The sequence below is a fragment of the Lepidothrix coronata genome, unplaced genomic scaffold, assembly GCF_001604755.1.
Source record: "Lepidothrix coronata isolate B3197 unplaced genomic scaffold, Lepidothrix_coronata-1.0 Scaffold22, whole genome shotgun sequence".
Taxonomy (NCBI): domain Eukaryota; kingdom Metazoa; phylum Chordata; class Aves; order Passeriformes; family Pipridae; genus Lepidothrix; species Lepidothrix coronata.
Window position 1 is genome coordinate 1,864,414 of NW_016690202.1, and position 26,653 is coordinate 1,891,066.

Here is a 26,653-nt window from a genome sequence, read left to right on the forward strand (position 1 = left end):
GAAAAAGTATTTTACAGCGAGGGTCGTGAAACACTGTAACAAGGTTACCTGGAGAGATGGTGGATGCCCCATCTCTGGAAACATTCAATATCAGATTGGACAGGGCTCTGAGCACCCTGATCTAGTTGAAGATGTCCCCGTTCACTGCAGGGAAGTTGGACTAAGTGACTTGAACGGTCTCTGTTCTATGATTCTGTATTTGCTTAGTGAGCTTTCTGATTTACTTGATGTTTGACTGGCTGAATCTCATCCTTGGGCAAGACACACAGATTCTCAGAGTTATGTTACATCAAGTTACAGTGCTGTTGAAGAAATTCCTGAAATCCCAGGGTATGCAGTTTGGACTTAAAAGTACTGCCAGACAGTCTACTGCAATTAGATCTAAGAAGTAAGAACGTTGTGCAACTGCGGTGTTCGTACAAGAACTGAAGCTAAACTGGGGTTTTGTTGTTTATGGTCTTTATTGTGACAATTTTATTGTTTATGACATGTCTGGTTTCAGATTTCTCCAAGATCAAACATGAAAACTTCCTTTCAAAAAAAAAAAGAAAAATAGAAGAAAATTAGTGCATTGATCTTACTTTCACTGTGTGATTTCTGTTTATCCTTTTTTGTTTTCTATAAACACTTTACAGCCTTTTGTGTTTAACTTGCTATGGAAAACAACCTTGCCTTGTTTTTAAAGTGTGATGTCTATTTTTATTTTTATTCTTGGTGCTGTTGCAAACCAAGATTGTTTCAGGGAAAAGGAGCAGCACTGAAACTTGTATGGCTTCTGATGGGTTTTGTTGTGCCTTTTTTTTTTTTTCCCAGCTCCTAAAAGGTAATTCTACAAGGCTTTTCAGATTAGCAAGATCTCCGTTTCTAGTTATTTTTAAGGCATTAAAAGTTATTTGTCATCCTATATGTTAAAGTCCAGTTCATTGATTCCATCGCCCAAACTTGTAACTAGCCAGCACTCAGAGTTTTTGCTGTATGGATTGTATCACGTATATTCTAATAACTAAAAAATGGGTTTTATCCTCAATTTCATAGAAATCAGATTTGAAATACAGATCTGAAATAAATCAACATAACACAAACCGTACTCTAATAAATTTTATTATTACATTACTAAGATTTGTCTCTTCCTTCTTTTTTTCAGATGATTGCAAAGGGAAAAAATGCTTCTGAGCTGTTTCCTGCTGTTGTGAAGAATGTTGCCAGTAAAAATATTGAGGTATTCCTATAACTCATTAAACATGCTGTTATGGAAGATCTGATTGTGAAAATTTTATCTAATTGTACCAGACTTCAATATAAACTATAAAATCTCTAGCATTTTTAATAGAACTTCTAGGAGTTTATTTCATTATGGTAGAAATTTTATGTGTAAATAAAGGAAACCTATTGGGTGATTTGGAGGGAGGTATAATAACTATTTACATTTAAAAAAAAATTCTTGATTTCAGAAAGTTTGTGAAATATGTTTGTAATTGAGAAGAGTTACTGTAGTTTATTTGAGGTATGGTGCTTCTTCCAAAGTTTAGGATTGTGCTACATTGTATTTGAAAAAGTATGCTGCAGATGTAAGGGTTGGGTAAAAAAAGTGTGTGTTCTTATGCCTTCATCAGGTGTTAGGCACACAAAGTAACTTGCTTCAGTAACTATTCCAGTGAAGAGGTGTCAGAGTTATAGTTGACTTGACAAATGAGATTTGGATAAAAATAGCATCTGTAAATTTGTAGTTTCAGACTTCGTAGTGACTAACAAGCATCGGTTTGATGAAAGCAGACTGAACATGCAACATTGAAAAATGTGGTAAACAGTTGTTTGAGGCACTGGGTTTTAAGTCAACTGAATGCATGCGTCATTGTTCCACCCTCTTCTGGAAATGGGAGCTGTAAGTGTGCAAAGATGCTAATTCAGAGTCTTTCAGGAACTTACTGTATTAAAACTATTTTAGAAATGGTAATTGTACTTTTACTAATAGGCAGTAAAAGGAAGTGAGACAAGGAATCAGACTAGTTAAATATTCTTTTCCTCTTTAATTTGCATTTGTAAGTTATGAGTACTCCAAGTCCAATTTTAAACAGAGAGACCTTACACCAAAGAGGAATACCTTGAACAGTATTATTTATCTTATGTGCTTTTAACTTTAGTGCTGGAACCACTAGGCCAACAGAGGCAAGATTGCCCAAGCTCCAGGCTTTCAGCCCAACAGTAGTGAGTCTGAGAGTGTATTCCTGGTAGGTGTGCACATACATATAAATCTTTTATATGTATATATACAAAACAAAAATATATATACGGAAGCAGCCCCATAAATTGTCACAGGGTATCCCGGTGAACACAAACAGCACCAGCAGTTTGTCAGTTCAAGAGGAATGTCTGCTATGTGTGGATCCATCCACACTGAGTCTGCAAAGTGGCTGGCCCATGGGTCTCAGTCACTCCTGTTGCTGGCACATGGATGTATGAGCCTCTGGTGCTGCACCCCTGTTTCATGCCTGTAAACCAGGACTACCCTGGTTTCTCAGTAGCTGCTCTCTCATGGACTCTCCCTTAGACACACAGCTGTGTGCACGAATGGAGCACAGCTGGACCTGGCCAGAACTCCCCTAGTCCTCTGCTGTCCAAACCCCCGTGGTTATGCCCTTAGAGAGGTACACAGAAAAAGCCTAGATCTTGCCCACAGGCCATCTGGCTTCCTTGGTAGCTGGTTGGGACTTCAGTGGTCTGTGCCAGTTCCTCCTGTTGTCTCACCCTTAGATGCCCATACCCAGACTTACCTCCTTCACAGGCCACTTCACCTACCTGCCAGCCACTGCAGCTTGATCCATGTGCACACTTGCATCCGTTCCAGTCACTGGCACCACAGGGACATGGGCTTGTACTTGGTTTCACAGACTCTGGTCTCTTCAGTTGCTGGCATTCATGGTCATGGGCCCTCTGGCCTGTGGTCCCAGCCGAGGTGTAGGCAGCCAGACCCTCCCTTGTTCCAGGTGCTGGCCACCATGGATTTAGAGGTCCCTATGGCTTGGCATCACATTCCAGTTACTGGGGTCACACTTAAGTCCCCTCACTCTGGTCTCTCCAGCTGCTGGTGCCTATGTACATGTCAGCCCTCTAGCTTGTGGCCTGACTATAGTTGCTGGCACATACATGCACCTTCATGCTGAATAAAGAGTACTTCACCAAGGAAAATAGATAAAAATGTAATTTAATGAGTAAATGTAGTGGACTGTACTAATCACGTAGAAGGGTAGATGTACCAACCAGCAAACTGTTCAGATGTGTCCAGCCATCTTATACCTCTGTTTTCCCCAACTTGTTCTTCTCCAGATCAGGTAGATTTCCTCTGCTTCTCTTCTACTTTGGTTCTTCCTCAAAACATCCCATGCTAAGTCTTGGTGTGACAAGGTGTCCTTTCTCTGAGTCCTAAATTTAGTTTCCCTGCTACTGCTGTGTCTCTCTCTGCGCTTCTGAGCTGATGGTTCCTGTCTTTGGCCTGGGAGAAACCAGAGCAGGGTGTTGCATGCAAACATCCCTCCATCCCCCTTGTCTCTCTGTGCTCCTTTGTGGTGTGAAAACAAGGTCTTATCACATAACCTAACACTAATTAGCAGAAGCCTTTCACTGTTGATATTTTATGGACCTGTTTTCTTATTTTAAAACAAATAGGTAGTTTTATGAAATCACGTATCTTCTTTATGCGAGAAGTGACTGTTAAACTGCAAAGAGATCAGGACATTCATTGAAGCCATTTGACTAATTTCTTTATCAAGTTGAGTTAGATGACAAGTTTAGATCATAATGTAGCGCTTTTTAGAGCTGTCTTGTGTCTCAGGAACCTTTATCATGATCCATTTTTTAGGATGCTCTTGAAATTATGAGAAATTACTTGGTTAAGTCAGATTCTTAGTACATTGGTCATGATACTGTTTTCTGAAACTGTTTTGCCAAATTTCCTAAGAATTCTTACACAAATCTGTACAAATTACTATGATGTAGTAGCAGACAATACATTGGTTTATGTGAGTGATTTTGTATCCAAGTGACTTTCCTGCCCAGAAATGGCTTCTGTTTTTATTTTAAAATCAGGGCTGAATGCTCTGATGCAGGAAAATGGAGATGAAGGAGTAGTATAACATGTTAATTTGTTTTAAGAGAAGCAAAGGGCATCTTATTGTTTACAGAAGTGCCCTATTTTTTTTTTTTTTTTGATAAGTACACGCCAACCTCAGCTTGATTAAGTGCATCATGTCACGCATGGTAAGGATACAAAAAGTGACCTAATAAACAATTGGTGGTATAGAACAAAAATAAGTCTTCATCAATAATTCATGGAGTTTGATGTGCTTATATTGATAAATTAATTAAACAAATCTGCCTGTGTTCCTCAACCCTAATGTGCTCCTGTTATGATTAGTTTTACAGAACAGAGCATTTTAACATTGAATGAAGGTAAATGGTAAAAGAATAGTGTAGTCACGAAGCTCTGAGTGCTTTCATTTCTAGTCACAAAGTGGTTTCAAGGAAAGGAGGCTTTCTTTGCACACCTGCAATCATTCAGTGCACAGGCCTCTTGTGGTCAATGTTGATTGCTACTTCTCTATAGTTGAACAACAAATAATTTAGTATGATGTAACCGTCTGTGATTTAATATTATGGTTTTTTGCCAGAATTGGCACAAAGGTACATCTTCTGATAGTGACAGTAATTATTAGCACAGCTGTAGTTGAGGGTCTTTCAGAATTTTCCATTATAAACCCCAATAGTCGGTTTACAACTCAAATGTAAAAAAAATGTTTTCACTGCTTCCTGGGCATACAGTGGCCATGAGGGGGTAAAGTGAATTAAATTGAACACCCTCCTCCCCAAAATCATACTGAGATTTTCTTAATCATTGAACATTGCATCCTTTGTAATATGCTTATGTTGGCGGCATCTTTTGGATGCTTGTAGTCATGCAAAGGTGAATCTAATATCCTTTGTTTTTTTCCAAAACATAGTCAGAAGTGCTCTTTTAATCACATGTAAATAGTGTAAATTGCCACACTTCAGCAGGAAGTTATATTCACTTTCAAATGTGTTAAAGTAATTGATATTGAGTTTCAGGGTAAAATAAAATGAACTTGTTGAAATTCTTGGCTATTTCAGTTTAATCTATTTTCTATAAGAAAAAAAACATGAGAAGTGCTCAAGTGATCAGTTGACACATGTCAACATCTTAGATTATTCTTTATTTACTAGTTGATAATATAAGGCAGTACTTTGTGTTATTAGCCTTCATCTGACTGTCATTAATTAAGCAACATTGCAACACCTCAGGAGTTTCTATTAAAAGAATTGAAGTAAATTGCAAGACATTGGAGAAGCGTGTGAGTACTTCGGTGATATATTAGCTCTTTCTTCAAAGAATAAAATTTTGATGAAACTATGCATGATGAAACTAGTTTTACAGAATTCTAAAACTTTCTGATTGTGATGTTCATTGTACTTTTTCTTTTCAGATAAAAAAGCTTGTATATGTTTATCTGATGCGCTACGCAGAGGAGCAGCAAGATTTAGCATTATTGTCCATCAGTACTTTTCAACGTGCTTTAAAAGTGAGTGACTACTGAAAAGTGACTACTAACTAACATTTCATAGGGAATTCTGAGCTAGCAGTGCGAAAATAGAAGTATTTGTGTAAGCGTAGTGTGGTAAACTAAAGCATGTAAATATCTGCATCTGATAAAGTAGTTTCAAGTTATGTGATTGCCAGAGTTTTTTGTACTACCTCAAACCTTGTCAAGCAGCTAAGCCTGCAAGATATAAAATTACTTCACTGAAGAAAGGCAGCAGAACGGTGCTCTCAAATCCACAGTGTAACATTTAATTTCTGGAATGCCTTTTTTCCTTCCAACGTAACTTAGGTATATAGCAAAAAGACCCTGTTATTGCCATGAACTACCTGTCTTCCTTTTAGTTTATGTAAAAGAACTTTATTTGCAACAGAGGATTGGAAAAAAGATAAGGAAGATAGTAGTACCTAAATTAAAATATTCAGTGTGTTGCACATAGTGCTTTTTCATTAAAAGCACTGAAAAAAAGCATTTTGTAATCTTCTGTTTCAAATCAGATCACAATGAGAAATGGGATTAGAGAGCAAAGATTAGGGTTGCTTTTGAAGTGTGACTGTGGAGAAAAGAAAGATTTATTAAGTCTATGTTCTTAAATTTGGCCAGTTTTTATAATAAGAGAAGATCGCTTTTTTCTTTTTTCTTTTACCTTTCTTGTAAGGCTGCTCTAGGTTCATAATTAATTTCTGTCATGTCACTGAACCCAGACCTTGCATCTTTTTGGGATATATTGCAATCAGAGCACCACTTGTGCAGCTCTGGGAGCATCCCACACCAACTACAGAATTTTCTGCCCTTTTCCTTTCAACTTTTATCTCAATATCAAAAGTACTTCCTTTACTATCTGTGACTGCCATGAAAAGCTAAAATTCAAATTACTTTGTATCCTGTGTTTCTAGTGATATATGTATGCAATGATCACTTCTCATGGCATAGCTCTTTTAAAAGCTATGGGTAATGAGAACAGTAGGAAGGGGATAGGTCAAATGTTGTGACTGAGTAGCAAAAAAAGGAGTGGCGGTGTGGCAAGGAGATAGACACCAAGCTAGTGGAGATTGTCAGCAACTAAGGAAATCTGCCATAAAAAATAGGCAAATATAATTAATTCTCTCTGTTCATTTTTTGTAATGTTTTGTTTCTCTTTTTGCAATGATTATAATTTGGCTTTATGTGTGGAGATTTTTTTCTCCCTCTGTAGAAAGAATGTTTTAGGGTATTTTCAACTTCTGTGACTGCAGATGAGATTTGCAAACTCTGGTAAGAACAAGTTGTTTTCCCAAAACTGTCAAATGAAGTGCTTTCACCATCCAGATTCTTACTACTCAGAAGCTGCTAAAATGTAAGAATTTTGAGAGGTTAGATGAACTAATCATTAAGTAATACCAGTCTGAAAATCTGTGTTGCCAGTTTTCAGTCCTTCGGAGAAATGTTCTTTAGGAAGTTCCCTTCTGGCAGGACAGTACACTGAATTAACAATGCTCAATTTCAGTTTGCTGGATTTTGGAGGATTTAGTACCTTGTTAAGCAACATTTTTTCCTCGTATCCCAAGCCTGTGATTAAAGGACAAAGTTTATGTAACTGTTCTTCCAAATACAGGTGTGTTGGATCTCCAAGCTAACCCTAGTATTGTAAAAGAGGACCAAGAACTGGGACAAAAGAAGGGAGGAAAAGAAATAGAAAAAAGTCTCAAAACATTTAGCCTAGTATTTTGACATGTTGTTTAAAAATTCATTTTGTTACTGGCTTCAGTTTGTATCTTGACATAAAGCACAGAGTGGATTCATTCTCAAGAACTTGAGTGTGAGTGTCACAACTGAAAACAACATTTTCATTTGACCTTTCTTAAATATAAGTAATAAAGCTGAGCTAGTGTGTCTTTGAGAATACCTGAATTCCACTTGGATTGCAACAAATGTATCAGAGAATTAAATAAAATATTAGTCTTTTTTACCCATCATTCCCATATTTTGTTTGTGAAAGTGCATTATGTTAATGTTTCCTTTGTAAAATTTTCAGATTTTCATAATGTTTTAATGTTCTCATTCTTAATTTGGTTTACTTTTTTTTTGGTTGTTGAAAATTTCTTTGTGTGAAGTGTGGCACATTTTGTTAGTAGTGTGGCCTTCACTTACAGGCCTGACTTACAGTCAGATAGATTTACATGTTTTAATGTGTTGTTATTAATTAAGTGTAAAGACTGCAGCAAATTTATTATTTGTTTCTGCATTATCTTATTTTCTTTCTCCCCCTCCCTCCTGTTCTTTAGGATCCTAATCAATTAATCCGTGCAAGTGCTTTAAGAGTTTTATCCAGTATCCGGGTCCCAATTATTGTTCCTATTATGATGCTTGCTATTAAGGAAGCCTCTTCTGATTTATCTCCTTATGTGAGAAAGAATGCAGCCCATGCAATCCAAAAACTGTATAGGTAAGTGATTCTGGCAAATACTGAAAAGCAGTTTTAAAATAGTTGTGGGCTACATTTATAAAGACTACTGGGGGTTTGGCATGTCTCAGATATAAGATCAGTTTCTTAAAACTATAATGTGTGTGTGGACATTCCATCAGTCAAGTGGTTTGGTTGGAATTCAAGCAGTTCTCTTGCTTGCTAGACTAAAAGCATATAACTGTAAAGAGATACAAAAAGAGACTGATACACTGTCTTTTAGTTTTTAATGTACCAGTTATTTTCATCTGTGTAACAACTGTCCTGGTGGGTATTCTCCAAATCTTAAGATTTCTCTGTTTAAAGTCTGCATCTTTCATCCTGAAGGCATTTGCTGTAGTTTGTAATGCATATGACAAAAGAATGCTAACTTGTAGAAATTTTATCTGTGCAAGTCCAAATCTTCCAGATCTTCCTCTTTTGTCAGAAATTCATGTTGGGGAAGAGTTCTTATCAAGACAGTGATACTATTTTGCAGAGGTGGGAGCAGCAGAGCTTGTACCTTTGCAAAACATCATCAGGCATTTATTCTACTATATACTTCACTTTTATTTCATCTATACTGAAAAGTGGAGTTTGAGAGATGTTAGAGGTTCTGAATCAGGTAACCTCAGGCAGTTGTAGTTCCATGCCCTCTCAAACCACCCGGATGCAAGGCTGAGCATGTGTTCCTGAAAGGCACATAAAAGATACATGTGCAACACACATACCCACAGCCATCTATACAGATCAGCAGAGACAGAAATCAACAGTCATGCAGACAGTACCAGCACCAACAACATTATCCTGTTGCCCTTTCTGGCTGATAGGTATACAGGCCCATTAGTATGCCTAGATGTGTACAATATGGATCCCCCAGTGATAATCCTAGATGTTCTGTGTTTCCAGGAACTGGCTTTGCATCCCCAGTCTCCCAGTTTCTGCCACACACAAGCACACAGTGCTTGCAAACCCACCACACTTCCTACTACAGACCCCCTCAGTCAGGTGCACACATGCCCTGCCCTTTCACGCAGACACTGTGAATCCCAGTATCTCAGTTTAGAGACTCAGATTATGCTGTAAATTGCCCATATACCTCCTCATCTCTGCTTGTCTTGTGGGAGGTGGAGAGGAGGTGAGAGAGATTGAGGCGTGGTTATCTCAGTCAACCTCCAGACCTTACAGTCTCTGCAATACTTCGCCTGGATACACTGGTCCTACTGGTAGATAAGATCTTCAGTTGTAGCACTCAGAGGCACACACAGGTGTCCAGCTTAGATCAGTGGCCCCACTTCAATACTTGGCTTCCCAAGCCACCCAGTCTGGTTTGATATTCTCAGGCAGTCACACACTGACATACTTGCTCTGGTTGCTGGTGCTACTGTTATACAGGTCCGTATAACCCATGGTTTAACTCCAGCTGCTAGAGCTTAGATCTCCATATCACGTATGCACACGGAATAGAGACTTGCCTCTGTAGTCAGCAGGTGCACAGCATGGGTAGACAAGTGTGCTGAGCAGCAAAGCATTTAGATACACTTGACTCCTTTTGTGCACCTCTCCCTTTATTTTCCTACTCTTGTTCCTCCCAAAGTAATTTAGATCCTTCCATTTCTCCCATAAACATCCCATCTTGTATGATTGCAGGATGCTCTGTCTGGCATTGCGTATTAAGTCTTATAGCCCTGTAACTAGAGCTCTTTAGCCTGTTCTTTTATTTCCACTCCAAAAATGCTCCCTTCCTTGTCTAAAACATCAGGAAGGAGGAGGGGGAGGAATGTAAATTCAGTTATTGGAGCCCTTACTGATGATTTGCTTGATCACGTAAGAAAAACTTTTGGCTTTTCCTCTGAAGGTTTTAGTCCTTGGCAGAAGATCCAGTAAAACTTCCTTGACCAAAATAGAAGTGAGAATGAAAGGTGATCATAAAAGTACTTATGCAACAACGTACTGTTGCTTTGCTTATGATGATAGTGGCTTCTAACAAAGTTTTGTTATCCATTTTGCATGTTCTAGTATTGCTAGGTCTTAAAGTCTTAGTGAAGTAGTACATAGCTAGATACTCACTTTGTGAATCTGTGACTAGAAAGGATATATACATTAGGGAAGTTCATCACTCAGCATTAAAACTGATGTGTACAGTAATGACCAAATGCTCCCTTACTTATCTGTAACTGTATCCATGTTGAAATGACTTTCCAAAGGCATAGAACTACACATCTGTATCACTCTTTGTACTCACTTTCCCTTTGTATTTTCTTCTGCTTTGGCTTTGAATTCTTCCATGCTGTGTAGATGCATGATGAGGAAGGAGTTGCAAAGTTGATCCTTACCTACCTAAGAAGCAGGTGTTACAATAGTGGATATCTTAGGCAAACTTTTCTCTGCTCTTTTAAGATGGAAAGGATGCTACAAAGGTTGTTTTTTGCAACTTTTGTTTTTCCTCTTCTTTTGCTATTTACGTAGGACTTCGAGCAGTCTATTTTGTATCAGCCTGCACACCAACTTTGTATAGGTACATATCCTGTACATTGGACATTGAGTACAATGTCCAAATCTTTGAGTTCCTGTACTTCTCACTAAAATTAGTGGTTAACAAAGTGTCTTACTTGAAATTTTATAGTGATAATTAGATAATAAAAATATGAATCTTCTTTGTTCTGGTGTTCATTCACTACTGAATTAGTTCATTCTGAAATTCACTTCTGCAAAAGCAGTGAGATCCTTATGACTTAACATATGAAGTTCGATCAAGTTCTCCCTGATGTGGGTTGGCCTGTCTTAATGTTTCTTAAATCCTGAACTTTTTATGAGTTTAAGTATTAAGTTTCTTATAGAACACACGTAAGTGATATAACATAAGATAATATTCATAATTTAGTTTTATACTCCTGCAATTCAGTTAATTAGTAACTTATATTCAGTTAAGTTCTTTTACGAAGAGTTCTTTGCAGTACTTGATTTTTCTGACAATGTTTTCTTCAATGCTCTTTGTTCCCAGTTTGTGTGTAAAGGTCAGAAAACCAAACCTCTTATAGTTTTGGATAGTCTGACTGAATGAGTAAAAATTATTTTATTTTTCTTTCTAGTCTTGATCCAGAGCAAAAGGAAATGTTAATTGAAGTGATAGAAAAGCTTTTGAAGGATAGAAGTACGGTAAGAAACAGTTTTCTATTACACATGCTTATATTTTTAAGGAGTTTACTCTGGAGCCTGTCATTTATTAGTATGTAATATGCTTTCCTAACCCTTGCTGATGTGATTTTATATGTTTTCAGATAGAAATGTCATTGTGTATTTATGCATTACAGTATGACTGTAATAGTGACCGTCTCTTTGCATCATGAGTCTGTTAATTAATCTGTTTTTGTTAGCATGTTTTTATGTATGCTTCTTTAAACTTTATTTTGAAAATTAAAGTTATATTATATGATCAATGTACAAATCTTTATGTATAAATTTTCATATCCACTTTTTCATTGGGACATTAGCTTAGTAATTTCAGTTAGTTTAGTAAGAATAGTGTTAGTAAGAATAAATTACTTCTGTATAATGCACATTGTGCTTATTGACATCCATCTCTCTTTTACTGTGTACAGTTATTAAAAAATTACACTTGCTGTGCACTTGTTTGTTCTTTCAAATATCTTCACTTCCAGTCTGGTAAATAAGAGATGTTCTGGCAAAATTTCTGTAAATTTAACACTCCTGTTGTATTTTACCTGCCCTATATAGGTACAGATTTTCTGTATGAGCTCCTAGATGTCTCACAATGGTCTTACACTTTATTTTCTTTTATTCTGCAAGTAAGTTTCCCACGTATAACCTGGAAAGATAATGGAGCAAGGAATCAAAGTTAGATTTCGAATAGAAACCAGAATTGTAAATTAAAACATTCTCTTCTTCATTGTGTGCAGGTTACTAATTTAATGAATGTAATGCTTTTTGACTAAAGGAAAGTATTGCTAGGGTACCAGATGTTGTGTTGCTTCATCTCCCATTTGCCAAGTGTTTTGTAACACATATCACTGTATCCTCCATTGTTCTAGCACAGTCAAGGTGTTCAGGACATAAATGGTGCTGTTCTCTAAAAGACGTCTTGCAACTTCCATTGAAGGGTTAGTGAAGGAGTGTGTTAGAGCTTCATGGCTCAGCAGACTGTAAATCAGTTAGTTATGTCTCCTGTTTGCATCTCTACTTGACCTGTACTTACTTGTCAGAGGCCTTTGTGCCTCTGTGAAGTTGTCCCTGCAGTGGTTCTTTTTGTATTTTCTTGTTGTGGCTCAAACTCGTGGTGTGTATGCAAACTGTGAGTGTGAGATTAGATTGTTTTTACCTATGGAGGCATAAAGGACTAAAAAACCATCAAGAAAATAAAATCCCTGAGTCTTCGCTCTGTTTCCTAGTCCTTATTGCATATGGTAAGTGGCAAGTCAACAACTAGTCATTTACACATTTACTTTAACAAAATGTTAGAGGAAAAAAGTATAGACTAGGTTTGGATCTTCTTTTTCCTTGCATTTGGAGTCACTTATAAGGACATCAATGCTCGTTGCTTAATATGTGCCATAATTCTAGTGCCTCTGTGACGCTGAATAATGGACGCTGCATTTGTGAAGATACCAGCTGAAGCAGTAGTCAAAATTATGCTATTTTTTGGCACATTCAAGAGGCTAAGAATGATGGACTAGAATCATGTCTTCTGGACCTGTTTGGAGACATAACATGGTTAACTGCTGCAACCTTTTCCTCCCTCTGATCCCTCTTAGTCTATTCCCTAGCAAGACCTGATTCCAGTCTGGACTGACACATCTCAGCTTCAGAAGTTTTACTTTTTTGGGAAGTGGTATGAAGAGTAATTATTCCGAAAAGAAACCATACAAATCTTTCTTCTAGACTGTCTGAAACAAAACCAGGTATTAATGTGTTGTGCTCTTTTTGTCACAAACTGCACAGCTTGTGGTGGTCTAAAGTGGATCAGTCCTTAATAGCTTTGGGAGGAATACTGTAGCATGGAAAAGTTTTACCTTAAGAAGTTATCTTTTATCACGTACCACTGAATGTTCCCAGAAAGCCCCCAGGTTTATTACCAGAAAGTGCACAGGGCACAAGTGTTTCATTAGCAGGTAACTCCTATCTGAATGAGCTTATTCATTGCCCGTAATTGGAAAACAGCGGTTTATTCACAGTGGGGAAATCAGAGTGCCACTTGTAGCTAGTTTTAGCTTTTAAAATTGGAGGAGAGGCAGCTGCTTATGGGTGGTGGTCCTTAAGTACAGGTTTGTACCTATGTAGCCTATGTAGCCTTAAGTTGGCAACTTTCTAGGTCTTAATGAGGCTGCTCCTGGGAAATTTGTGTTAATTTGACTCACCTTTTTGTATTCTCTCAGGGAAGCTGAACTTCATACACTTAGCATAAAAGAAGAAGCTTCTTCTACATACGTAAAAAGACAAAAGCTTTTTTTATTTTGCAGCCTTGCTTACAAAAGTGAAGTCTGGTTTGTTGCCACAGAAAGGCTATAAATGGGATTGAACTGTAGAAGAGCAGCTTTTGGTCGTAGCCTCATAAAGTGCCTGTATTTGATTAATGCCTGTTTGACAATCAAAATGCCTGAAATTCATAGGATGATAATGTGGAACTGGAACTGCAAGTGTTTAATTGACACTAATCTTTGGATTCCTTCCATTAAAATGCACAGAAGCTGTTCCCTTACATGAACATTAGTTGTCATCTCTTGATAGCTCTAATCTAGTATTAGCAAATCAGTTTGTTCACCAGAGTGGGAGAATCTTGGTGACTTCAGGAATTGTTGAATGTCAGTGGTTCTCCACCTTTTTTTCACTTAATGGAAATGTCAGGTTTTTTTTGGTATTTCTTGTACTTAAGGTCTGATAATCCTCAGACAAGCCATAATGCATTGTATATTAACAATGGAATCTAAGAAAATCCACCATATTTTCTTTTGTTATTCTTAATCTATTTGTTTTAGACATGTTTGGAGGGAGAATGTAATTAGTAGCAATAACAATGTATATAAGTGTTGAATATTGTTCAAGTGATATTTGAGACTGTGCTCTAATGAGAAGTAAATTTTTACTCAAAATTTGTTTATTTTCTGTAAATATTTCACCTAAAGCAGGGTTTTTGAAACTTCCTGGCATAATCCTGATGTTAATGAAAGATAGAATAGCTAATAAATATAGATGCCTCTAAATTTCTGAAAACCGGAATATGCTATTGTGTGTTATTAATGCAGTTTTTGTTGCACAAAAAAGACACAATGTATTTAAATTAGTAAGACTCATTTTACATTTGAAATAGCAATAAACTATCTGTATGGGAATTTTACTACGGTAAAATTAAACCCTTTTATCAGATGGTATGTGTTCATTTTTTTTAGGTCTCAATCAGTAGTAAATTTTAATATAAGCTGAGGTAAGCAAAACTTAAAATGAGATGAGATCTAACCTTAAATCAGCACTTCATTAAAATTTCTGGTGAGACAAAGGAAAGATCACTCTACTCCTTGAGTGTCTTAACACAAAGATTCAATTAAAAGCCAAGCTCTTAGTTAATCTAAAATGCAAAATTATCAAGTGCAAGCCATTGTTAACATACTCTCAAGGGTATATTAACTGGGCATTAAGAGTCTACCAACAAGTCTGTGATTTTGTGCAAGTATATTTAAATTTTAAATGTGTTTGTATATCTTTTTATTATTGAGACTTGTAACTCATCCTAGTTATGTTTTTACCCTTGCTTTATCTCAGGTTTTGATAAGCAGGTACAAGAGCATGAATACCTGCTCCTTTTATTTTTCTAGTAATTCTTGATAATTGAGCAGCTGGATTGATTTTATGTAGAAGGAAAGATAAGACCATGTGTATTTTATCCTAAAATGATTTTCTGTGAAAGGAATATGGCTAGTCATGTAGTCATGTGTGAAAGTATAACTGGCTGGTTTAGAGGAAACTAGTTCCCTTTTCTTTCAATCAATTCTGTATTGCTTCACTCTAAATCTATTTTTTCCATTCACTTACCAAGCCTGATAATCTTTAGATGCGTAGGATTTAAGGCAAGATTTGTTGCTTAAGTTGCTTTTGGCATACTGTGAGGGACTGTAGTTAACAGCCTGCGCTGCTCTGATTATATAAACAACAATAAAAATCAAGTTCACTGATGATATCTGAGTTACAGCAGTTAAAAGAAACGTTTAAAAGAAAAATCCATGTTGGTATTGAAAAGGAATCATGTCTGTTAAGCAAAAAGAACTTATGACTTACATTCCTCCATCCAAATTAAAGTATCCCAAAGTGTATCAAAAACTGCATCTAAAGATAAAAGGCAGAATGTAGAACTGTAGTTAGAATGTAGGTGTATGGATGATGGGTGTATTAAAAATGCCCAAATTTATTTCAGGTTTCCATCTGTAGCTTTGATCTGTTTTTATTTTGTTTGGCTATATACCTCTGTTATAACCAATTTGTTTTTCTGTTCTGGTGTGATAATTTACTTTATAACAGATACAACTTAATATTAGCTCTGGGGGGTGAAAAGACCTTATGCAAATAGATGAGTATTTAGATTTCTTTTGCAGACTGTGTGGTTACTAGATGAAGTGCAGATTCTTTACAAGTGAGATTCCTTTGATTAAAAAATGATCCTAGGAATTGGTGATGGCTTTGCGATGAAGGTCTTGGTCTTTTAATCTAAAGTAGTATATTTAGGGATAATGGGGAAAGAAAGCTGGGCTCTCTTCTTTTTAGCAGTAGGCTTCAGTTAATAATGTAATATTTCAGTTTAGAACCCAAATGTGTAGTGTAAAACAATATTTTCTTAACTTATTGATTTAATGTTGGTAAATGCTTCACTTTTGTGGAAAAAAATTACTGAGTTCATGCAGATGTTTTATTGTGATAGATCTATTATCCAGCTATTAGAAGATAAATGACTGATCTTTTCCAGTTTCCTTGCCTCCAGAAAATTGAAATAAGAAGGCGAATATCATTTGGGCTGTATGATTAGGGCAGGTGGGGTGGCCATTAATTTAAGAGAGAAGAATCTTGGCAGCATGGGCCAACTTGCACTGTATTATCAATCAAACCTCGATGCACTTCTTGTGATGACCCAGCACTCTCAGGTTTTTGCAGCGTTAATTAGAATTCATGACAAAATAGATGCAAGGAAACATTTTGTACCCTTCATAATTTTATAGAAAATTTATTGTTATTAGAGGAACCATTTGCTTAGTGTGATTTTTTTCATTACCAACTTGTCAACTAGCATAGATAATCTGGAGAAAATATGAACTCCATAGATTGGGTGTCACTTTTGTTGATGGTTCATATAGTTTACCTTGGAGCACAGCTAATGGCTGAAGTTCATAGCAACAGCACAGAAAAATGTGGCATCCAGTGAAAGACAAATGAACCATGTTTATTGCTTTAATATAAAAAATACATAAATGGAAAGCAGCATTTGAATTTGATGAGCTCATTGCTAGTTTTGTTGGAGTGATTTATATTTTCTCCTTATACAAAAAGCTACTATTGACACAGTGAGATGGAAATTAACTGACTGTTTTTTAGAAACTGATATTTTTTGGTTTTATATTCTGATTGAATCATTTTGTTTTAATTCTAAATATTTTTATGGAATGTTGAGCATTTAATAAACAAGATTATTAGCTGTTCCACTGATGTTTAGATATATAGTAGGATCAAACTATAGGGGAAGGAGTGTCAACTAGAAAATAATCTCTTATTAAGACAGCATTAAGAAATCTTCTCAGAGAAATCTTCTTGTCACTAGTGCATTTTCAATCTGTCACATTCTTAATTTTTTTTTCCCCCTTTCAAATGAAAAGCCTAATTTTAGAAGATGCAATAGTGGAGAGAGAGGCATGATCTTAAATAGTGTCATGAATGAATGGCAATTCCTGTATTAACTTGTAAATCTGTTGACTTGCCACAGGAATAAAATGCTTGTTTGTCCAGTGCACCTCTTGCATTTCATAGCATATGTTCAATTTTTTATTAATAACTTTTAATATCTTTGTCAGTTTTCACAACTGACAGCATTCTCGTTGTAAACTTGAGTGGGTGACTGATGTGACTTGAAATAAGTAATTATTTAGAATTCTTGTATTTCAGTTTGTCTCTTTCTTTGCATTAAATTATTGTGTTTTACTCACAGTAACTGAGCTTTTAAAAAGCCAGAAATGTTTATAGGATATATTTTCAGTTTTAAACGGTCTGAGCTAGTGTTATATGTATTTTATGTCAGCTTTCAAACTAAATCACATCCAAATGAAGGAGAAATACAGCAAAATGTGTGTACTGTCTTACTAGCAGTAAAAGGCAAGTGTATCCACTCCACGATTACCATGATACCACGAAGGACATCTGTGTTGTCCTTCACGTATGAACCTAAAAGGGTATTTATATATTTATATATTAGATTGTGACTATTCTTGTAGTCATAAACTGATTTGTGTGTCAGTCTCCCTCGCCCCCGAGATGGGACAGTGACCTACAAAAAGTCTCTCTGTGTGGTCCAAAAATATCATCCCTCTCTTCTAAAGCTCCAGGTCTATCACACTGTCCTCTGCAAGTTGGCCTCAACTGCAGTTCAGAGTTCTGCATCCTGATAAAGAGATTTCCCACCTTTTCAGTCTTCCATACTCAGCTTCTATGGCCTAATTGAATACCTACTCAGGACTGATAGTGATTTGCCTGGGATTAATCACTGCCTTCTGCTGAGTTTTGAATCCCTATGTAAGCATCAACTCGCAGCAGTTTTTAATTACAGAATAGCTTACTGCAGCACGTTGTTGTGAAGAAAGTTTAGTACAACAGCATATAAAAAAGAGCTTTTGTTCTTGTGATACAGCAAAAAATAGCAAATTATTTTAGATGTAAAGTGTATTTAGCTCTATCAAATAATCAAATTTTGCTCCCTGGAATGAGTTGCATACTTGCTGGGACCAGCAGGTACCAGTATGTGGATGAGGCTGGAGACAATAAATGCAACTTCACGTTTATTCTTATTGGTAATTCATAAAATCCCCACAGAGCCTGAGACTGGTTTAGCATAATAGCAAGACTATATTCTGAGCTGTTTTCTTTCAATTGTAATGTTGGGCGCATACTAATAAACCACATGTCAGCCAAATGCAAGGAGAAAAATGTAACATATGAATATCATTGTATTTAATATTTCCCAAAAAGTACCATTTCAATAAACTGCACTTCTATTTAATTGCTTACTTTAAGTCATTGGGGAAATTTTAGAGGTTGAAATGCAGATCCCTAGTGCTCAGATAGAATATGACATTAATTTGCTGCCAGAAGGCTATACTGCATGCATGCTAACTGCATACATATCAGCTGCTTCATATAAAGTCTCATCATTTTAGTTATTTGACTTAACATGTACTCTGACACAAAGCAAATCTTAATTAAAGCAATTAGAAGAGAAAGAATAGTAGTTCCAGGCATACAATGATATGCCCCTATAAGGCATGGTCAGCTTTTGAGCTTTTCTCACAGTTTGATTAACCTGCTGACAGAATTTTAGCTGGAATTCCAATATGTGTTTCCTTCCTTTATTTTAAAAGAAAATACCCTGGCAGAAGGTTTCAGTAATCCCCACGGTGTTAGCATGTTGATCACCTATTTAATTTTCTCATAAAAACAAAGCTATTTTACAATCATAGTCAGCATGAGAATCTTTGTGTATAAATAAAGATTTATTTCTTATGGAGGCAAAAAATTGTGTGAGAACATGACAGGGCATAAATGATCCATTCCTGCAATTTTGTAATTGGTAGGGAAGTGCTGAACAACATGCGGAAATTGTGTTCTTTGAGGAAAGGTATTAATATATCTCTTTATTGTATTACTGATTTTTGTGCCTTTTTTTTTTTGCAGAGTGTATTCATAAAACTAAATATAAAATTTCCTATGACAGTTAATTTTTCTGTATTGAGAGAGAAGTTTGGATTCTGGTAATGGCAGGGAACTTGCCCCAGCTCCTCTTTCTTTTGATCAGGCCAGTGTTGATAGGAGAATCCCAATAAATGTTATTGGGTATATTGCTGTGTTTTACTTCTTGTTGTTTCCTGTTACTTCTGAGTTAATTGCAAGTTCTCTGATAATTTATTTGGAAGCTAAAACTGAAAAAAAAAAAATAAAATTATGCCTACGTTGCTATGTCTTCAGGGCTGGGAAGTAGGATTTATGTGAGTAATAGAAACAGCAAGTGTTTTCTCTGTTCTAATAATGTTACCCCAATTCTATTTTGAGTAAGATACCATTTCTATGGACTTATTTTTTATTGTTGTTGTTTTGTTTGTTTTTGCTGAATAGAAATAATTCAAAATTGCTGAGAATTGCTAGTATTAATTCTGATTCTCAATGTTCGATGAACTGTAGAGGGAGTACTGACCTTCTGGTTTATATTTTGTTTTCTAGCTGGTAGCTGGGAGTGTTGTGATGGCATTTGAGGAAGTGTGTCCAGATAGAATAGATCTGATTCACAAGAACTACCGAAAGCTCTGCAACTTGTTGGTTGATGTGGAAGAGTGGGGTCAAGTTGTTATTATTCACATGTTAACTCGATATGCACGTACGCAGTTCATAAGCCCATGGAAGGTAAGTTTATGACTTTTAAAAGTAGTATTGTGAGCCTACATTCTGAATTATTTCCATTGTTGGATGTACTTAGTCTTTTAAGATGCATTTCTATGGGGACTTAATACCAACCAGATATGTGAGTCAGCTCTTTAAGACTTCACTAATGCAAATCATCCACCCTTCTTCAGAGCATGAGAATGCTCCTTCCAAGCTATAACCTTTTCTGCTTTACCCATGGCACATCCCATGGGCAGCAGAGAGACTCCTTTTTCTGTGGTTCTTTGAGCCACGTGGCTCTTCGCTTTTACGTGAGTGAGAACAAGAAAGTTTTATCATTCTGTCCTGACACTGGGTAGAATCTACTTGCATTTTAGATATGAATACCCAGTATCACAGCATGAGAAACATCACCCTACTTGTCTAGGCTTTGCTAAGGTGCTGAGGCACTGTGTGGAGACTTGAATATAAGTATTTGAAATGTGAAATACAAAACCCATTGTATTTTCATTTTAACAATGTGAATATGAGTATCCTCTTTAGCATTTATGAAAGGAGATATTCAAAATACAAATCCTGTCACTTCTTACAACTAAAAAGGGCACAGCTCAAGAAATTGATGCTATTGTTTCAATAGGGATTTAACTCTGGATAACAATTTAAATTAAAAGACAGAGTACTTTTGGAAAGAACTGTATAAAATTGGTCCACAGTTCTAGTTTTTGCGTTTATTACAGGCTCGGGGATATTACTAATGTTAAGTTTTACCATTTAATTTGAAAACCATTCGTGTTTAAAGATGTACATTTCAGTGCAGATTATTGTGGTTTGTAATTAGCATATTAACAATTTTTAAAGATTTCTTTTTTCAGCATTGGAATAGGGAATGACACCAACTATCACTGAATTCATTCAAACTGTCTTTTAATACCATTTGCCTGAGAATCAAGACTGAAATGCCGTGGCATTCTGTGTTAATATATGTATAATTTGTTATGTGAAAATAATCATAAGGAGTTGTATTTGGACAAACAGTTAATTTCAGCCTGATTTAGTTTACGGTTATATTCACTTCTTAAATAAGCAGGTATTATAACAAGCAACAAAAATGTTTGGAGTAGAATCATACTTCTGCACTACATTGTTTATAATACCACATTTTTCCAGAAAATTGCTTAAAGTAAGGAAAGTATTTTTAGATTATGAGAGATTTAGGTTATATGTTTTCCTAATGTCCTTGAAGCAGAGTGTTTACTACATGTTCCTTATTGGAAGAAGGCAACTTTCATTCTTCCCTACGACATTTAGAAGGAATCAAAACTGTTAATCTGCTTTGCCTAAAGCTACAGTTCCACAGTTTGTTTCAGCCAGTTTTAGTCTGTGACTGGACAAAGGAAGGTTAGAAGAGGAGGATGAACTTCTGTCTTGGACTGAGAGGTTGGAGGTCTTAATGGGATTTTCCTTCTTTAAGGCTCTAATGTACTTTTTTCACTGAAACTGGATGGATGACAGTTGTTGCTGTGGCCTGTGCTCTAGGATTGTAAAAGGTTTGTGTGACAATACTGACAGCGTCAACCTAAAATTAGTCATTAGTAGAATAGTATTAATAACACTTTGTTTCCACTTTGAAAAGCTTAGATGTAAAATTTAGTTCTGTCTACCTCCTCAGGAGTTAAATGAACAGATTTTTTTTTTTGTGGTGCTAGTTGAAATGCGTGCCTTTGTCAATAGGTTCTTAAATGAACTCATCATACAACAGGCCATCTTTTGCAGTAGAAGAGATTTTTAATTTAGTTTATTTGCATCATTATGGATCAGTATTTAGGCTGTTTATATGTAAATGTATGATTTGAGGAACAATTAAGTGTTGACAAAGTAGATTGCAGTCATATCAATTGCAGTGCATTTTCCATAGTTTTTCTAACTGACATCTTTGATGATAAATAGTGGATGCCAAGTCAAAGCCGATTATACAGTGCACTAGGAATTCATGGCGCTGTCAGGGAGAAGACCGATTGACTTTAAATTTACATATTAATGAGAAGATTTGTTAAGAGGGTGCTTGACTATAGAAAATAACAGCATATTTATAGGGCACGACACTTTATAAATAAAGCTGATACAGGAAAATGGAAATTAAACCTATCAGATTAATAAATTCGAGGCTGCTAAAATGCATATTTGCATTTTTATTCAGTAAAATTTACCTTACTTTTTGAGAAACATATGTTGCTTTTGTTCAAATTGAGCTAATTCCTAGCAAGTAATGGTGTAATGGTTTAAATTGATTTCTTTTGCATTTAGAAATCTAAGGAAAAATTTGGAATACATACCAGTTATGGAGAAAGATGTTTTTTTAAGCAATATGCTTAAAGTTGTTACAAAACTTTAATCAAATTACCCATTAACCAAGAATACTTAGTTTTATATTCCTATTTTTAGCTTCTTTGAAAGGTATAATTTTTAATTCCAGTTGTAAATGCTGTGAGGAAGAATATCCTTGGTTTATGCTATCTGTTTTAAAGTAGTTACATGTGAATATAGTTTCAGAATAACCTTTTTTTCTTTAACATGTGTTAACTGGAATGAGAGCATGGCACTCATATTGGGAATACCTGCTTGGGACTAGAACCAGCAAAAACAATTTCAAGTTTGTTGGGAAACAGAATACATGATAGCACATAAAACTGTGATGAATTCCAGCATAAATATTTTGCCCTGCTCTTGTTGCAGAAGGTGTTGGGACTGCCAAGTTGTTTTCAAACATCTGACCGATAACAGCTTGCAGCTTATTCTAAAATAAAGTTGTTGTTGGTTTCAATGAATACATTGAGTTGCAGTCTAGCAGCTCAGAAACTGATTTTTGGGCTGTTCAGCCATCCTTGTTTCTGCAAGATAAGGATCGCAGGAGATAGTGGCTGCTTCAGCTGTCCTGATGCGTAAATTTAACACCAAGCGCGTGTCCCATCTGGGAGGGGTGTCTTCTATAAACAGCTGACTTGGTCAGAAGTGCTGACAGTCTTTGTATAGAGCGAAATGGAGCTGGGAAGTGTAGTCTTGCAAAAAAAACAGTGACTCTCAGGGCTGCTCAGCTTCATTTCGGACAATTGAACATTACATAAATAAACTCTCTTGATGTTCAATTAAGATCGGAAAAAAATGGTGAATTCATATTGATCATGGACTTCCGTTATAACAAAGTTGCTGATAAGGACTTCTAAGAAGCTTACATTTTTAGGATTAATTATAGAAGTATTGCTCAATTTAAAGTGCTCAGAATTTACTAAGAATAACTGATGGCATGGGAGGGAGGGAAGGAGGAATTCAGCCTGAAGAAAATAATCTAAAAGAATAAGGAATTTTACAAGAAAAATGTGAAGTATTTGAATGTGTGTATGCCCTAAACCATGAATTGTGAAAAGGAGCCCAGCTCTCAGTGAATTACAGGAAGAAACAGATTGAAAATATTTATTTTGATTGATAGCTCTGACAAAATGTTGAGATCCCTTCTGACTTCAGCTGTTCTGTGATCTCTTGTCTTTTGTTAAATGCTTTAAAATGTTTCCTGCTCTTGCGGTATTTTCTTAGTATCTTTTAGTGAGGAATTCTTAGTGTGTTCCACAAAGGTCATGGTTATGTGTGATACAATTCAGTGTCTAATGGCTACTTAAGTCAACTCAGCAGTGTCTAATACTGCTTTAAATATTTTGTTGTTGTTGTTGTTCCCCGTGTTGGGGTGCACATTGAGTGAACTGTAATTGTGAACAATAAAGCTTCAAGCACAGCACATAGGAAATACTGTCTATCCTTAACTGTTGTAGAACTTGTTAACAGTGTAATGAGCATCCTGAATCAGTTGTTCTGGTTTACTGCGGGAGAGCTTAATAAAACTTCTAAATCCTCTGCTGAGAGGCTGAGAACAGAATGGAAAGGTGTATTCAGGGTAATAGCCTCCTATTAACTAGGTTACCCAGACAAAGTAGTAAAAATGAAACAAGCTAAAATATTTTAAAAATATTTTGTATGTATATCATTCATTTAATAATGAATCAGCCTGAATATACCTTTCCCTTCTTTTGTTCTCCAACTCTCAGTAGAGAATCTAGAAGTTTTATTATACGGTCCCACAATAAGAAGATGAATATGGAGACATAGATACGTATTTAAGAAACATTCAGAAAAGCATTCAATCTTTTAGGATAAAGTTAATCATGGTATGTTATGTATTACTGAATTGACATGTCATCTACAGTCCATTGTAGACCTCAGTGAAGTTTCTTTGTAGATATATCAGATGATAGTTTCACTGATTATTCCATTTTATTTTTTTCCACTGCCCTAAAAGATTGTGAGGCCAGAGAATTTTCTTTCCCAGAGATCAAAAGCACTCATCTCACCTTCAGCTTCCACTAAGCTGTCCTCTTCAGACACCAGAAAACCGCATACATCAGTAGATTTACTTAACCCTGATTTGGGTGATACAAACAAAAGATTAAATTTAGGAAAACTAGTTTACAGTGAACTTACGTGTTATGCTGCTTATTTCTTCCATTCTTAATGCACCTATTAGAATACTCAATCTGAATCAGGGCAGTATGGATTCAGTTACTGCTCCCTTTTTGTGAGAGTGCAGTACTCCCTGGCCAGGTTCTTTTAGATATGCATGAAGTGGGGTTAATGTTTAATATCAGAAGCACTTACTTGAAGATATTTAGTGAAGCGTTTGGGTCATAAAATGGACTGGCTAGCTATTTTACTGTCACAGCAGTTTTGTTTATTCCTATAGTTAATTATAGGGGGTTTTTTTCCTAATAAGGTGAGAATATCTTAACATATAGATTTATAACAAAAGATTACCTCAAGTTGGTTGTGAGAAGTTGATTACTTGAAATTCTAAGCAAAACTTTATGGTCATTGTGAATATAATCCAAGACTATTTTCATGATCACTGTATAATAGCCTCTTCTGTCACTGAAAGGGAGCATTATTGGTTTTCTACCGTTACTCCATCTTCCCCCTCTCTTCCCTTGTGTTAGGGATAGTGTTTGTAAGGAAGTCTGGATAAAGGAATTGATCCAGCAGAAGAAAAACTGAAGAGAGGGTTGAATTTCAGGCACATTAATTTCCTCATTTGCTTTTCTTTGCTTTGCTCTGTGGCTTCTAGACACTAACTGCTGGCATAAGAGAAGTACAGTCTGTAGATAAAAATGCCATGTATCTTTGCAGCAAAGTATATTGCTGTGGTTTCTGTTAGTCCAATGACAGACTTGCAGTGGAATAGCAGCAGTGAGTAGAATCTGTGTAGGCAAGTTCTTTAGGACATCTGTATCTACTCAAGTTAAGGAAACAACCCCTGGCTTTCCTGCAGATTTGACCAGCAGTTTCCATGTAGTCCATCCAATGCTGTAGTCTTGCCTTCTTGACTCTAGATGAGGTTCTTTTTATTATTTATATATAGGATAAGAGATAGTCTAGCTATCTGTTACAAATAAGTTGTTAAAATTGTTTTTATCTCTGTCTAAATTATTGACTTACAGAGATGAAAATTAATTGGAAGGAAATGGAAATATTTTTATAGGAATCTAAATGTTAACTGTCCAACTACTAGCAATTTTTAGTTTAAATATCTGATGTTGCAGATCCCCATGAGCCACCACAGTTTCTGGCTTTAATTTTGGCCATTTGAATGCTACTTACTCATAGAAAAGTGTGTAAGCAATATGAAATGAATGCTGTGTTAGATTACTTTGTGTTTTGAAAATTTGAATCTCCTAACGTCTAGAGCTAGGACTGTAGTCCAAATATTGTTTAAATATTGGATGAACATTGGTAGCTGTAAACAGCTACATTGGTAGCTGTGAACAATCCTAAAGAAAAATTAAAAAGAAATATATGAGTCTGTTTGCGTAAATGGGAAATGTTCTCTTTGTATTTACTTATTAAAAGCATCCATTTTTTCCCAGAGAGAAGGAAGTGCTTTGCTTTAAGAAGTAAGTATACATGGTTTGTTGTAACTAGAGTGTATACTCGAAACACTACAAAAGCAAGAGCACTGTGAACGATTGCAGTTCTGTACAGGCTGAAGATCTGTGAGGTCCCTGTTCCTCCATACATTGTCTATAACTCCTGAGGGGTGGTGACTAATCCTAGAGCATGTAGTACCCTTCTTTTGGTTGCAGTAACTAACAATTAACTGGTTTTCTTTGTGGTTCATTTTGCAGTCCTGTGGAAGAATACTCTTGCTTGGCAGTTGGTTCATATGCGCTTTCTACACTGATGGCTTATACTGCCTCTTCAGATGTTTAAACTGATGTTAAACCTTAACTATCATAAAAAACTGAAAAGCAGCTCAAGCACTTAGCCAAACATCTGAATAAAAGTTTCAAATTCACTTTAATATTTGGACTTGAGAGAAATAAAATTGTAAACTTTTAGCTAGAAGCAAATGGTATATTTTTCCTTTAATTCTTCGCTTTTGTTCCTTCTGAATTTTATTTTGCAATATTTAATTTATCCCTTCCTGTTCTTCCTTGTACTTGCTTCCTCTCTTCTTATGCTCTACGTTTTTTTTCTTCTTTGCTTTTCATCTCTGTTTGTCTTTGCACTGTCATTATCGTGCCTTTTCCACACACTACTGAAAGTTTTTTTTTTGTGGTAAGAAAGTTATTTTATGCCTCACTTCCATTTTGAGGAGAATGAAACTGTTTCGAATAAATGAAGGTGATCCAAAATTCATAATGAATTGTTTTAATTCTAGCTGCAAGTGTCACAAGACTTTGTTACAACAGTAATTGGGCTTTTGGGGCTGCTACAGAAAGATGTTCATTACTGCAGCACATTTAAGTCTTAGACCCTATATTTAGACACCAGTTCAAGACTTTAATTGCTGCTTCTTAGAGCAATGAGAACGAACACTTCTTCAGTTTTCACTGTAGTTTGCTGTGAAGTTACTTAGCACAGATGTTACTGTAATTGTGATATATTG

At 35.9% G+C, this 26,653-nt stretch overlaps 1 protein-coding gene across 3 annotated transcripts in view; it reads left to right on the forward strand.

Annotated features, from left to right (window-relative positions):
• Positions 1 to 26,653, forward strand: part of AP3B1 (adaptor related protein complex 3 beta 1 subunit) — a 147,645-nt gene that overhangs the window by 18,263 nt on the left and 102,729 nt on the right. For all 3 annotated transcript variants that reach the window (XM_017808082.1, XM_017808080.1, XM_017808083.1), the window contains exons 3-7: positions 1,145 to 1,219; positions 5,496 to 5,591; positions 7,874 to 8,034; positions 11,124 to 11,190; positions 19,510 to 19,689. In XM_017808082.1, coding sequence (XP_017663571.1) covers positions 1,145 to 1,219; positions 5,496 to 5,591; positions 7,874 to 8,034; positions 11,124 to 11,190; positions 19,510 to 19,689 — 579 coding nt within the window. The remainder of the gene's footprint in view (positions 1 to 1,144; positions 1,220 to 5,495; positions 5,592 to 7,873; positions 8,035 to 11,123; positions 11,191 to 19,509; positions 19,690 to 26,653) is intronic.